This window comes from Grus americana, chromosome 22 (genome assembly GCF_028858705.1).
Source record: "Grus americana isolate bGruAme1 chromosome 22, bGruAme1.mat, whole genome shotgun sequence".
Taxonomy (NCBI): Eukaryota; Metazoa; Chordata; class Aves; order Gruiformes; family Gruidae; genus Grus; species Grus americana.
The window spans coordinates 7,088,267-7,101,384 of NC_072873.1; the positions used below are offsets into that span (position 1 = coordinate 7,088,267).

Below are 13,118 nucleotides of genomic sequence, written 5' to 3' on the forward strand. Positions count from 1 at the left end.
CCTGCGGCAGGACCGAGGGCTGTCCGGCTGCCCGTGGGCAGGAGGATCTCTGCTGCCCGCCTCCCCCTGCACAGCAGCAAGGCGCTGCTCCTCTCCGGGAGCCAGCGGGGCCGGCGGCTGCAATCGCTCCTTCCCGGGAGCCGCCGGACACCGCCACCGCTCCGGCCGCGATTCCTGCCCCGCTGCCGGCACCGTGCCGGGGGATTTCTGTCTGCGCCCCGGTGGGAGTGCGGGGGTGAGCATGGGGTGAGGGGCAGGAGAAGGTTTCTGCGGGTCGGGGGCACGTCCCTGGCAGGGCTGCGTGGCGCGGGGTCTGCGGGGCCTCGGTGGGCCCGATACTGGTGCCGGTGCCAGTCAGGCGGGGCAACAGGCACGGGGCCCGGGGGCCTGGGGCCGGGAGGGGCGAGGAAGGAAACGACAAAGACTGCCAAAGGTGGCCCAGCTCTGATAGCTCTTTTATCAGAGGAAAAGTCAGAACAGTGGCAGTGGAAGTGACAAAGAGGAGCAGATGGGGACATGTGTTTATGAACAGAGATGGAGAGTGATCCTGGTGTGGGTGTCTTGGAGTGTGGAGCGATGGGATAAGTCTGGGACAGAATTTGAAACTCATGCGTGCTAACATTAGATAAAAGTCAGATGCATCGAAGGATGGGTGGATCAATGGAGAGAGGAAGAGTAGGGAGAGCAGGTGTTAAAGTGAAGGACAGAGGGCTAAATTTAGGTCAATAATAACTGCTGAATGCACAGGGGAAGGTAAGGGTGCATGGAAAAACAGGTGTACATGCCAGAGAGGTGGCAGAGAGGCAGGGAGAGGAAAAGACATTTGGAAGAAGAAGAGGGTACTGGGCTCCCTGGGGAATACCCCAGGCACAGCCCCGGTCCCCCGCCACCACCACCAGCCCCATGCACCCAGGAGCACCATGGCAGCCCCACCAGCCCTTCGTCCTGGCACTGCCACATCCCGCTTCTCCACAACCTGTGTCTCGCTGCCCCCCGCCAGCCCTGGCTCTCTGCTCCAGCCATGGCGCCTCCTCACCTTGCCTCACCTCGCCTCACCTCTGTCTCCACCTCCAGCTCCAGCTTCAGCTCCAGGGCTGAGCCCTGTGCTGGTGCCATTCGTGGTCTCACCTTGGCTGAGAATGCTCAGTGGCTGTGCATGACAGAAGTTTGTCTCCTGCCAATCCAACTCTCCTTGGTCCTCCAGCAAGAATAACCCTACACAGCGCCAGCTGCAGCTGAGACAGCTGTAGGACCTTGACCCAGGAGATGGACCAGGTTCCCAGAGCTGTCTCTGAGCTCAGGGGCTGGAAACAGCAGCCACTCATTTCCTGTGGTTGGGAGTGAGGAGGCCCAGAGCCTCCCTTCAGCTGCCTCTCTGCACTCCCAGCACAATGCCTAAAAGTTGTGTCGTGGCAGAAGTGGTGTGAGATATGTGCTCACAGGCATCTAGGGGTCAAGGTGAGGGAGAGTGTTGAGGAATCATAGTGTCAGAGTGCAGGTCAGAAGGGACCTCTAGAGGTCATTGTCACGTAAAAGGGTACAAATCTGATGTGTGGCTGAGGGAGGCCCTCTCGTTGAGTCACGAGGTTCAGAAAGGACCCCCTTGCTTTCTAAACTCCTTCTCAGAGAGGAGCCTAGGTGCGGCTAGGTCCAGTCTTAGTCCCAGACTTGGTCAACGGTTTATGTCTAAAGGATTATGTGCGTAGCCACTTATCAGAGTCAATGTTTGTCTGTCAGAGCCCCACCAAGGACTTTCACTGAAACAGTTTCATGAAGTTGAAAAGAAAAATAGGTAATTTATTGAGGCGACAGATATAAAAAGTTCGGAATTGCCGTTGATAAATGCACTTACTGCAACAATTTTGAGCTCAAGTTAATAGTTCAGCGCTTTTGTTAATGATAGTTTTCCCGGGGTAACATCCGACATAATCGGAGGCGCAAATCTTACCAAAGAGGCGTCCCTGCTTGGGGAGGAGAGAGGTCCAGGCCCATCGACCCGTCCGGATAGTTGGAGTTCTCGTCCTCAAAAAAGAGGATTCTAAATGCCAGATTTATACTTTTGGCGAGGTGGGGCTAAGTCAGGTATTGTGTGCTGCTTGGCCCTTAACAAGGCTCGTTGTGCAGTTGATCGGGGCTGGGGGAGAAGTGGCGGAGAACAAAGGCGTTCAGTACAGAGGAGCGGTGGTCTGTTTAGTTTTACCAAAGTAACATCAAGCTGTGAAGGCTCTCCCTCACCCCATGTGTCAGTTGATTGAGGAGTAGACCCCTCAGGCGCGCACCTTGTTAAGATGAACAAATTGCTCATCTCCTGCCCCTGTTCAGGTCCAGTGCTTATCAGTGTAAGATAAGCAAGTTGCTCAATCCCTGCTCTCGCCCAAGCTGGACTCCCCCAGGGCCCCTTCTGCTGGCCCATAATGCATCCCACAGTCATCTAGATCAACCACCCCTTGGAACAGATCCCATTATATCAGGGTGCTGCAGGATGGAGACTGCAGAAACTCCCAGGGAAATCCATTCCAGTTCTTATTAGTTCTTTTAGTCTGTTGCTTAACTAGAATGCCCTAGAACACTTTTCAGCAGCTCTTCATTGTCTCTACTCCTGTTACAAAGCACTTCCACACTCTAATCCATCTTCTCTGTTTCCTTTGACCTAGTAGTTCCTGGAAATGCTGGCAACAATTTGGCTAACAGACATCAGTATACCATCTGTTATCTGTGGATGGGTTCCATCCCCAAAGCTGGGGAGAGTGCCCTTGTTCATACTACTCATGGTGTTCATGAAAACATTAAAGACTATTGGTCCTACTGCTGATCCCTGAAAGCCCCCACTATTGTCTGCCAGCTGGGCTTTGCACCACTGGTCACCACTCATGGAGCCTGATAGTCCAGTCAATTTTCTGCTCACCGTATCATCCTCTTAATAAAACCATTCATCTCCAATATGAACATAAATGAAGTACCAGAGAAGATGCCACTCCAGGTGTGGCCCACCAGTGCTCAAAAAAGGGGAGCGCCTGTCTTGACCTTTGTCTAAGGCAGCCAAGGATACCATTGGACTTCTTTGATGCAAGGGCACATTGCTGGCTCATGGCCAGCTTGGCGTCTACCAGAACCCCTAGGGTGTTTTCTGTAAAGCTGCTTTCTAGCTGGGTGACCCCAGGCTGCCCTGGTGCACGGAGTTGTTCTTCCCCATGGTCAGGAATTTGCACTTCCCCTTGTTGAACTGCATGAGGTTCCTCTCAGCCCATTTCTCCAGCTTGGTGAGGCTCTCTGGATGGTGGCCTGACCCTCTGGTCAGCCACTTCTCTGAGTTTGGTGTTGTCTACAAACCTGCTGAGGGTACACTCTCTCCCATCATCCAGATCATTAATGAAAATGTTTGTGGTGGGTTGACCTTGGCTGGATGCCAGGTGCCCACCAAAGCTGCTCTATCACTCCCTTCCCCAGCAGGACAGGAGGAGAGAAAATAAGATGGAAGAAAACTCATGGGTCAAGATAAAGGGCAGTTTAAGAAAACAAAAGGCAGCACATAGAAGCAGAGGAAAACAAAAAATCAGCAGGTGATGTCCAGTCACTTCCTGGGAAGCAGGGCTTCAGTACATATAGCAGTTGCTCCAGAAGACAAACATCATAAATAATGAATGACCCCCCTTCCTCCTCCTTTCTCTTAGCTTTTATTGCTGAGTAGACATCATATGGTATGGAATATCCCTTTGGTCAGTTTGGGTCAGCTGCCATGGCTATGTGCTCTCCCGAGATCTTGCCCACCCACAGCCTACTGGGGGAGGGGAGGATGTTGGAGAGACAGCATTAATGCTGTGCCAGCACTGCTGAGCAGTAGTAAAAACTCTGGTGTGTTATCAACACCTTTCTAGCCAGCAATACAAAGCACAGCACTATGAGGGCTGCTCTGGGGAAAATGAACTCCATCTCAGCCAGACCCAATACAATCTTAAACAGGACCCACTATGGTTCATGGAATACACCACTAGTCGCTGGTCTCCAACTCATCTTTGCACCGCTGATCACCACCCTCTGGGCCTGGCTATTCAGATGGTTTTCAATCCACCTCACTGTCTGCTCATCCAGCCTCTACATTAACAGCTTCTCTGTGAGGATCTTATGGGTGACAGCATCAAAACCCTTACTGAAGTCGAGCTAGACAAGTTCCACTGCTCTCCCCTCATCTCCCAAGCCAGTCACTTCATCATAGAACCTTATCAAGTTGATCAGACTTGACTTCCCCTCGGTGAAGCCATACTGACTACTCCTGATGACTTTCTCATCCTTAACATACCTGGATTAGGCAGGCTTTCCAGGATTAAGCTGCTCCATCACCTTCCCAGGGACTGAGGTGAGGATGAAAAGCCTGTAGTTCCCTGAGTTCTCCTTCTTGCCCTTCTTGAAGACAGGAGTGACATTCACTGTCCTTGAGTGCTCAGGCACATCTCCCAATCACCATGATCAGCTGAAGATAATCATGAGTTACCTGGCAATGACATAAGCCAGCTTCTTCAGCACTTGTGGATGCCTTTCATCAGGGCCCATGGACTTAGGTACATGTAGTTTGTTTATGTATTCCCTGACCTGATCTCCTTCCACCAAAGGTAGTTCTCCCTTGCTCCTGAGTTTCCCCCTGGTCTGCAGTTGGGATTCCTGAAGGTCAGTCTTGCTAGTAAGGACTGTGGCAAAGGCGGCCTTCAGAAACTCAGCTTTTTCCGTATCCTGTATCACCAGAGCCCCCATGTCATTCAGTAGTGGTCCTACATGTTGCATATTCTTCCTTTTGTCACCTGTGTCCTTACAGAAGCACTTCTTATTGCCTTTGACATCCCTCACTAGACTTAATTCCAGCTGGGCTTTATCTTTCCAAACCTCATTGAACATTGTCTCTGTATTCCTCCCAGGTTACTTGTCCTTGCTTCCACTTTCTGTATTCTTCCTTCTTGTGTTTGAGTTTGATCAGGAGCTCCTTGTCCTTTCATGTAGGCCTCCTGCTGTGCTTTCTGGACTTCCTCCTTGTTGGGATGGGCTACTCTTGAGCTTGGAGGAGATGATCCTTTAATATTAACCAGCTTTCTTGGGTCCCTGTTCCCTCTAGGGCCTTATCTCAGGGGACTCTTCTGAGTAGATCTTTGAAGAAGCCAAAATGTGCTTTCCTGAAGTCGAGAGTTTTGAGCTTGCTGTTCACCCTCCTCGCTGCTCTCAGGATCTTGAACTCCACCATCTCATGGTCATTGCAGCCAAGGCTGCTTTTGCTCTTCGCAACCCCAACAAGCTCTTCCTTCTTGGTGAGTATGAGGTCCAGCAGGGCACCTGTCCTCATGGACTCTGCATTCCTTTTATTCAGTACTTATTCAGGACAAGGTCTCAGCCCCTGCCTGACACAGCACATGAATATAGTTGCATTGGCTTGGACATGAGGCAGGTGTGTGTTCCACCCCAGACACCACCAACACTGCATTGGAAACAGATCCACTCAGGGATGGCTAGTGCATGGTCAACAGGATTCTTCAGCCTTTCTCCCTGAACATAAAGCAAATCCCCATTCTTTTGAACTCTCTAACACTGGGGAGAGCAGCTGTGTCCTGGCCTGGAGAGGCAGGGAGAGGGGACTGCCAGCCATGCTGAGGCACTCACAATATTGTTTACACTGAATTAAACTAGGGCTCCAAGCTGGAGTAAAACTATCCTTCTCGTGGCCTGAAATCAGCAGTAAGACAGTGTGAGCTTTGCGGAGGCAGGAAAGGGAGGGCTGAAGATGCAAAAGGTTGCCTTTCACTGCCTGTGCTGTGGGCAGTTGTCTGCCAGTTTTGTTCTGTTGTTGTTGAGCTGCACTCAGGCTCCTTCTGGCCCTGTCTGCTTTGTGGAGCTTCTGGACAGAGCAGTGGAGAGTGCCCCTGCTGTGAGCAGTGCATTCCCTTGTGATGAGGGACACACAAGGATACACATGCTCATGTACACTGTCCTGAAATCATGCAAAATTCTGCACTCAAAAACACTTGCACAAATTCAGCATGCAGACAAGTGCAGATAAGAGAACACAAGCATAAACATGACCAACTTTGCACTCAACTGGGGACATCTTGGGGACAGCCCCATCAGGGATTCTGGGGAGCATTCTGGGGAAGGACAAGGCCCTAAATGTGCTAATGGTGTTGTTTGGGTACTCAGGGAGACTGCACAAAGGGGAAGATGTATTGGGAGCTTTGAAAAAAACATTGTGTTCAAGGGGTCAGTGATCTAGGGCAAGACATACCTGCTCTATTGGGCCTTGCACTGAAAGCTTGAGAGGCCCGTACATTAGCATGAGTGGCTGCTGCAAGGGAATCTGCTGGAGTGCTACATGCCAGCCTGTGCTGCACGCTGGTGGGTGGTACAGCAAAAATAACTTTCCAGTGTTTGAGAAGTTTTATGTTTTTTTCTTTCTTTGTAACACAAAATAAAAAGCACCATGGCATGGGAGGAAAGCAGAACCTCTCCCAGGACAAGTTCTGTGCAGTGCATCTTGAGAAAATCTACCTGGGTCTACATGATGCTGCACAAATACAAGGTTCCCAGCATCTGAAGGGATGTTAGGTTTATTTGTTATCTATACTCCTCTTTTTATTCTGTCTTACAAAAGAGCCATAATACTATGTTGTTTGCTGTCAGGTCTCTCTGAGATGTGAAAAAAACCGGAACCACATCTTTCCCCATGCCCCCTCCCTGGTGTAGAACAGGAGCAGGCAAAAGTGGCCAGCAGAATTTTCCTGAGATCTTGTTAGGCAGGACAGGGTTAAATACAGGAGCTGAGCCACTTCTCAGCAACAGGGCCACAAAGAACCCCAAAGGGGTGATCCGGACTGACATAATTTGCCTTTACTAGACTCTTCCAGCATGTGAGATGAGTCCTCTGCCCACACTGACGTGTTCTGCACCAGAAATGCTTGGGCCTCTCATCCTGTCACACAAAAGATGCCTTCACTGAGGAATGTGCCTGGCATAAAGCAGGACATGAAAAGACAGCAGTGCAGGAAGCCAGAACACAGCCCACAGCATTTGCTGGGATGATCTGCATTCAAGATGAGCTTGTCAGAAAATAATCACCTCTACAAGGGATGCCTCTGGCAGCCTGGGGCAGTAAAGGTCCATGATAAAAGCCAGCCCAACTCCTCACTTCCTCAGCCACTTCTCTTGCCTCCTTCTCCTTGGGAACCAGGTGAGTCGGAAGCTCCTTCTCCTTCTCTGATTTCTCTAAAAGGAGGTCTCATCTCAGTGGGCTTCTCAGGTGACACCAGCTTTGTTCTGGGCCAGATGTTGGGGCTGCTTGTCACGAGAGAGGGAAGTGGGGAGAAGGTTAGGCATGGAGGGAAGCTGGGACTGTACTGAGGTGGCTTCTGGACTCAGGGGCTAAATAGTAGCTGCAAAAAGAGCTGGTGGCTCTTTTTGGGCCCTGGCAGGACGAGGCCAAGAAGCTCTCATACATCTCTGCCGAGCCTCCACCTCCTGGCCCTGCATGTTCTTTGGCTCCCTCATGGTGTGGTGACAGGCTGCTCCTCACACATCCCCATGTTTTATTTCCTCCCTACCCTCTCTCCCAGGTGAACCTCTGCCCCAAGACATGTCCTACTATGACCAGTGCCAGCCCTGCCAGCCCTGCCAGCCCTGTGGCCCAACCCCGCTGGCCAACAGCTGCAATGAGCCCTGTGTCAGGCAGTGCCAGAACTCCACCGTCGTCATCCAGCCCTCCCCCGTGGTGGTGACCCTGCCCGGCCCCATCCTCAGCTCCTTCCCACAGAACACCGTTGTGGGCTCCTCCACCTCTGCTGCTGTTGGCAGCATCCTCAGCTGTGATGGAGTGCCCATCACCTCTGGGTGCTGTGACCTCTCCTGTATCACCAGCCGCTACTGTGGCCGCAGATGCCTGCCCTGCTAAAGATACTGGCAATGGCCTCGGACAAGGACCCCCAGGAACTCAGAACATGATGCTGGGCAGAGGATCAAGCTTTGTGGCATTGTTTTAAGGGCAGCTGACCATCTCTGGCTTGCTCGGCAAGGACAGACTGGAAGGGGCCAGCCTGGGCTCTCTGAAAACACAGCCAATGCCTACCTTTCCTCTCTTCCCCTCACCCTTTTCCTCTCTTGTCTTTGGTGTCTTGTGCTCCCCTCAAAGCTTGCTGTGAGGACCCCAGAAACCAGCATGGAGTAATCTCCTCGCCTGCCTCCCTTTGCCAGGCAGGTCGACAGGTTGGTCCTGGGGGAACTCTGTCAACAGGAAAAGGGAAACAGATTCTTGGCTGCTCCTGCTCCTCCCCGCACTGGGGGCCTCCACTTGCAGTGACCTCATTTCCCTCTTTAGACTCAGTAATAAATTGATGCAACCTTGTCTGTATCCCTCAGGTGGTCATTCCTCTGCCTACTGACTGTTGAGAAAGACATTGCTTTGGGGGGTAATTAGGTGGGGGAACAAGGTGACCCTTCATCACTCCTATATAAGCATTAGAGGGAGGGACACACTGCAGCAGGTCTTCTTTTGGGCACTTCCTCCTGAAGTTGAGCAAGACAATCCTAGTTACTCCACAGCCAATGGCCCTCACTCCTTGCCTTGCTGCGTCTCCTCTCAGAAATACCCCTTTGGCCCTGGAGCACGTCATGTGAACAGGAATCCTGACAACTGCTGTCCTCCAGAGAGGACCTGTGGGCATGTGGGAGGCCCCAGGGAGGTCATCAGCCCCACAAGGTCATGGGAAAGAGTGGTCCTCTTGCTTTGCTTGGAACTGTACTGGGGAAGGAGAGTCAGAAGATGTTTCCAAAGGATAGTTGGAATTGTGAATGGGTAAATAGCCTTTGGAATGGCCCACAGTCCCTACTCCACCTGCCATTCCCCTCCATCACCTGATCTAGGGGACATGGTGGTAGGGTTGATATTTGCTGTATGCCAGGTGCCCAGTAAGCCACTCTATCACTCCCTGAGTAAGATAGGATGGGGAGAAATTAAGATTGAAAAAAAATCTTCGATCAAGATAAAGACAGTTTAATAAAGCAAAAGCAAAAGTCAGGCATGAGAACAAAGGAAAACAAAGGATTTATTCTCTACTTCCCATCAGCTGGTGATGTCCAGCCAATTCCTAGGAAGTAGGGCTTCAGTACACATAGTGGTTGTTCCTGAAGACAAATGTCATAAACAATGAATGTCCCCCCTTCCTTCTCCTTTCTCTTGGCTTTTATTGCTGAGTAGACATCATATGGTATGGAATATCCCTTTGGTCATTTTGGGTCAGCTACCCTGGCTATGTCCTCTCCCAAGATCTTGCCCACCCCCAGCCTACTGATGAGGGGAGAAATCTTGGAGAGGCAGCCCAACCATAGAGCTCACATTGGAGTGCCTTCCCCCAGGCACCAAGCTCCTTCAGCACTCCTAGAGCCCTGGGGCTGAAGTGCCCCTGATGCTTCATGCAGCACAGGCCAAGGCTTTCCCACATCTGCAGACCCTGGGACCCCTTTCTATTTAGCACTGGTGAGGCCACTCCTGGAGTACTGGGTCCAGTTCTACACACCCCAGTACAAGAGAGCTATGGAAGTACTGGAGAGAATCCAATGAAGGGGCACAAAGGTGATGAATTAACTGGAGCATCTCTCCTAAGAGGAAAGGCTGAGAGAGCTGGGACCATTCAGCACGGAGAAGAAAGCGCTCAGGTATCTTATCAACATATATAAATACTTGAAAGGAGGGTGTGGTGGGTTGATCCTGGCTGAAAGCCAGGTGCCCACCAAGCCACTCTATCACTCTCCTCAGCTGGACAGGAGAGAGAAAATATAACAAAAGGCTCGTGGGTCAAGATAAGGACAGGGAGAGATCACTCAGCAATTACCATCACAGGCAAAACAGACCCGACTTGGGGAAATAAATTTAATTTATTATCGATCAAATCGAAGTAGGATAATGGGAATTAAAACCAAATCTTAAAACACCTACCCCCATCCCTCCTTTCTTACTGGGCTCAACTTCAATTCTTATTCTCTCTACCTGCTACCCTGATGAGTGATGCAGAGGGATAGGGAATGGGGGTTGCGGTCAGTTCATCACACGTTGTCTCTGCTGCTCCTTCATCCTCATGCTCTTCCCCAGCTCCAGCATGGGGTTCCCCCCCACAGGAGACAGTCCTCCATGAGCTTCTCCAACATGAGTCCTTCCCACGGGGTGCAGTTCTTCATTAAATGCTCCAGTGGGGGTGCCTTCCATGGGGTGCAGTCCTTCAGAAACAGACTGCCAATGGGGTCACAGTTCCTGCCAGAAAACCTGCTCAGCATGAGCTTCTCTTTACAGGTCACAGGTCCTACCAGGACACTGCTCCAGCATGGGCTCTCCATGGGGTCACAGACTCCTTTGGGCCAATCCACCTGCTCTGACGTGGAGTCCTCCATGGACTGCAGGTGGATATCCACTTGTTCCACCATCATCCTCCATGAGCTTCAGGATGACAATCTGCTTCATGATGGTCTTCACAATGGGCTGTAGGGGAATCTCTGCTCCAGCACCTAGAGCATCTCCTACCCCTCTTTCTTCACTGACCTTGGTGTTTGCAGAGTTGTTCCTCTCACATATTGTCGCTTCTCTCTCCTGGCAGCTGTTCCACAGCAGGTTTTTTTTCCCTTCTTAAATATTTTATCACAGAGACACTACTCACGTCACTAATGGGCTCAGCCTTGACCAGTAGCAGGTCTGTCTTGGAGCCAGCTGCATTGGCTCTATCAGACATGGGGGAAGCTTCTAACAGCTTCTCACAGAAGCCACCCCTGTACCCGCCCCCCCGCTCTGCTACCAAAACCTTGCCACTCAAACCCAATACAGGGGGTGCAAAGAAGACAGAGCCAGTAACAGGACCACAGGCAATGGGCACAGGCTGAAAAACAGAAGTCTCTGTCTGAAACATCAGGAAACACCTTTTTACTGGTGAGAGTGACCGAGCACTGGCATGTGTTGCCTAGAGAGGTTGTCGATTCTCCCTCCTTGGAGCTATTCAAAAGGCATATGGGCAGCTTTAGGAGGAAGGGAATTGAAACCCAGCAGTGCAGCCCACCTGGCTGGGAAGTTGACTACTAACGAACATTGGAGCAAGTTGGGAGAGAGGAAGAGGAAAGGGAATGGGAAGAGAAAGAGAAAGAGAAAGAGAAAGAGAAAGAGAAAAAGAAAGAGAAAGAGAGAGAAGGCACATCCTCATACAGGGAAGCCTTTGAGTGACCAGCCAAGGATTGTAGAGCTGGCAGCAGCTGGGTCCCTTCCTGTCAATGCAGCCACAGGCAACTCTACCAGCATGCCCCAGGCCAACATCACCTGCCTACACTGCACCTGTCTAGCACCTGAGCTGAGTCTTCTGCCAGCACTGACACATTCCTGCTCCAGAAATCCTGGGACCTCTCAATCCCAGCACTCAGAAGAAGCCTCTGTGAGGGAATGGGTATGGCAGAAACCAGGAAAAGGAAATTAACACTTAGTGTTGGGGAAAACAACTACTCAGCCCATGTCATTAGCTGGGATGTTTTCCATCCATCATGAACATCTTAGAAAATTATCACTTCCATACAAGTTACCTTTGGGCCTGGGGCAGGTCACGGTCACCATAAAAGCCACTCCCAACCTCTCATTTTCTCATTCACTTCTCTTGCCTCCTTCTCCTTGGGAAGCAGGTGAGTCTGAAGGTCTTTCCCGATGTCCTTTTCTAGTCATGCAGATGTGTGGTCCTCCATCCTGTGCTAGGTCCTAGTGCTACTTGCCAGGAGAGGTTGAAGATGGGTGAAGGTCTGAATCAGACAGTGAGTTGGCTGAGGGAGCTCTTAATTGAAGAAATAGGCAGCAGTCTTCTTGGGCCTGGTGACACCTTGCAGTATCACAGAATCACAGAATCACAGAATCACAGAATGATAGGGGTTGGAAGGGACCTCTGGAGATCTAGTCCAACCCCTCTGCTATAGCGAGATCACTTAGAGCAGGTTGCACAGGATTGTGTCCAGGTAGATTTTGAATATCTCCAGAGAAGGAGACTCCATAACCTCTCTGGGCAGCCTGTTCCAGTGCTCTGTCACCTTCACAGTACAGAAGTTTTTCCTCATGCTCAGATGGAGCTTCCTATGTTCCAGTTTGTGCCTGTTTCCCCTTGTCCTGTTGCTGGGTGCTGCTGAAAAGAGTCTGGTCCCATCCTCTTGACACTTGACCTTTACATATTTATGTGTTAATAAGATCCCCTCTCAGTCTTGTCTTATCCAGGCTAAATACCTGGATGAGGCCAAGAAACCCTTTGGCTTTGCTGCCCAGTTTCTGCCTCCCGACCTAGCAGGTGCCTTTGACACACTTGCAGTGGGGTGATGGATTCATGGCAGACGGCTCCTCAGATGTCACTATGCTCTGCTGCTTCTGTACCCTCTCTTCTAGGTGCGCTTCCAGCACAAGACATGTCCTGCTACAACCAGTGCCAGCCCTGCCTGCCCTGCAGCCCAACCCCACTGGCCAACAGCTGCAATGAGTCCTGTGTCAGGCAGTGCCAGAACTCCACCGTTGTCATTGAGCCCCCTGCTGTGGTGGTGACTCTGCCTGGCCCCATCCTCAGCTCCTTCCCACAGAATACCATTGTGGGCTCGTCCACCTCTGCTGCCATTGGTAGTATCCTTAGCTGTGATGGAGTGCCCATTTCCAGTCACTACTGTGGCAAAAGTTTCCACTGCTGCTAAAGACACTGGTGACAACCATGACAAGGACCGCAGGAATCTGGAAGCTCATGCTGAACTCACAACAGAACTCCTGGTCATTGATTTCAGAGAAGCTGAGCATCCAGTGCTTCCCTTCCAAAGCAGAGCAGCTGAGGCTCTCTGAAAACATGGCCAAAGTCTAAGTCCATGGCCTTCCAGTCTCTCCCATCTCTTTCTCATTTTCTGTTCTTCTGGGCCCCAAGACCCCCAGAGCCAACCTGGGGCATTTGCTGACCCCACTCCCTTTGTGGGACCAGCAGATGTATGCCTTGTGGGATTTCAACCATGGGTGATGGGCACATATTTTAGGCAGCTACCAGTGATCTGTCACCACCAGCTGTCTCTTCTATAAGGGAAGTTCTTTCCCGCTTCAGAGTCATCGATGTTTTTCA

The 13,118-nt window shown here is 51.1% G+C and overlaps 1 protein-coding gene across 1 annotated transcript; it reads left to right on the forward strand.

Moving 5' to 3' along the window:
- Nucleotides 1–7,132: 7,132 nt before the first annotated feature.
- LOC129195382 (feather keratin Cos1-1/Cos1-3/Cos2-1-like) lies at nucleotides 7,133–7,918 on the forward strand. Its single transcript, XM_054801321.1, has 2 exons — nucleotides 7,133–7,205; nucleotides 7,584–7,918. Exons 1-2 carry the CDS (start codon nucleotides 7,133–7,135, stop codon nucleotides 7,916–7,918), a joined length of 408 nt encoding a protein of 135 aa, XP_054657296.1.
- The last annotated feature ends 5,200 nt before the right edge of the window (nucleotides 7,919–13,118 follow it).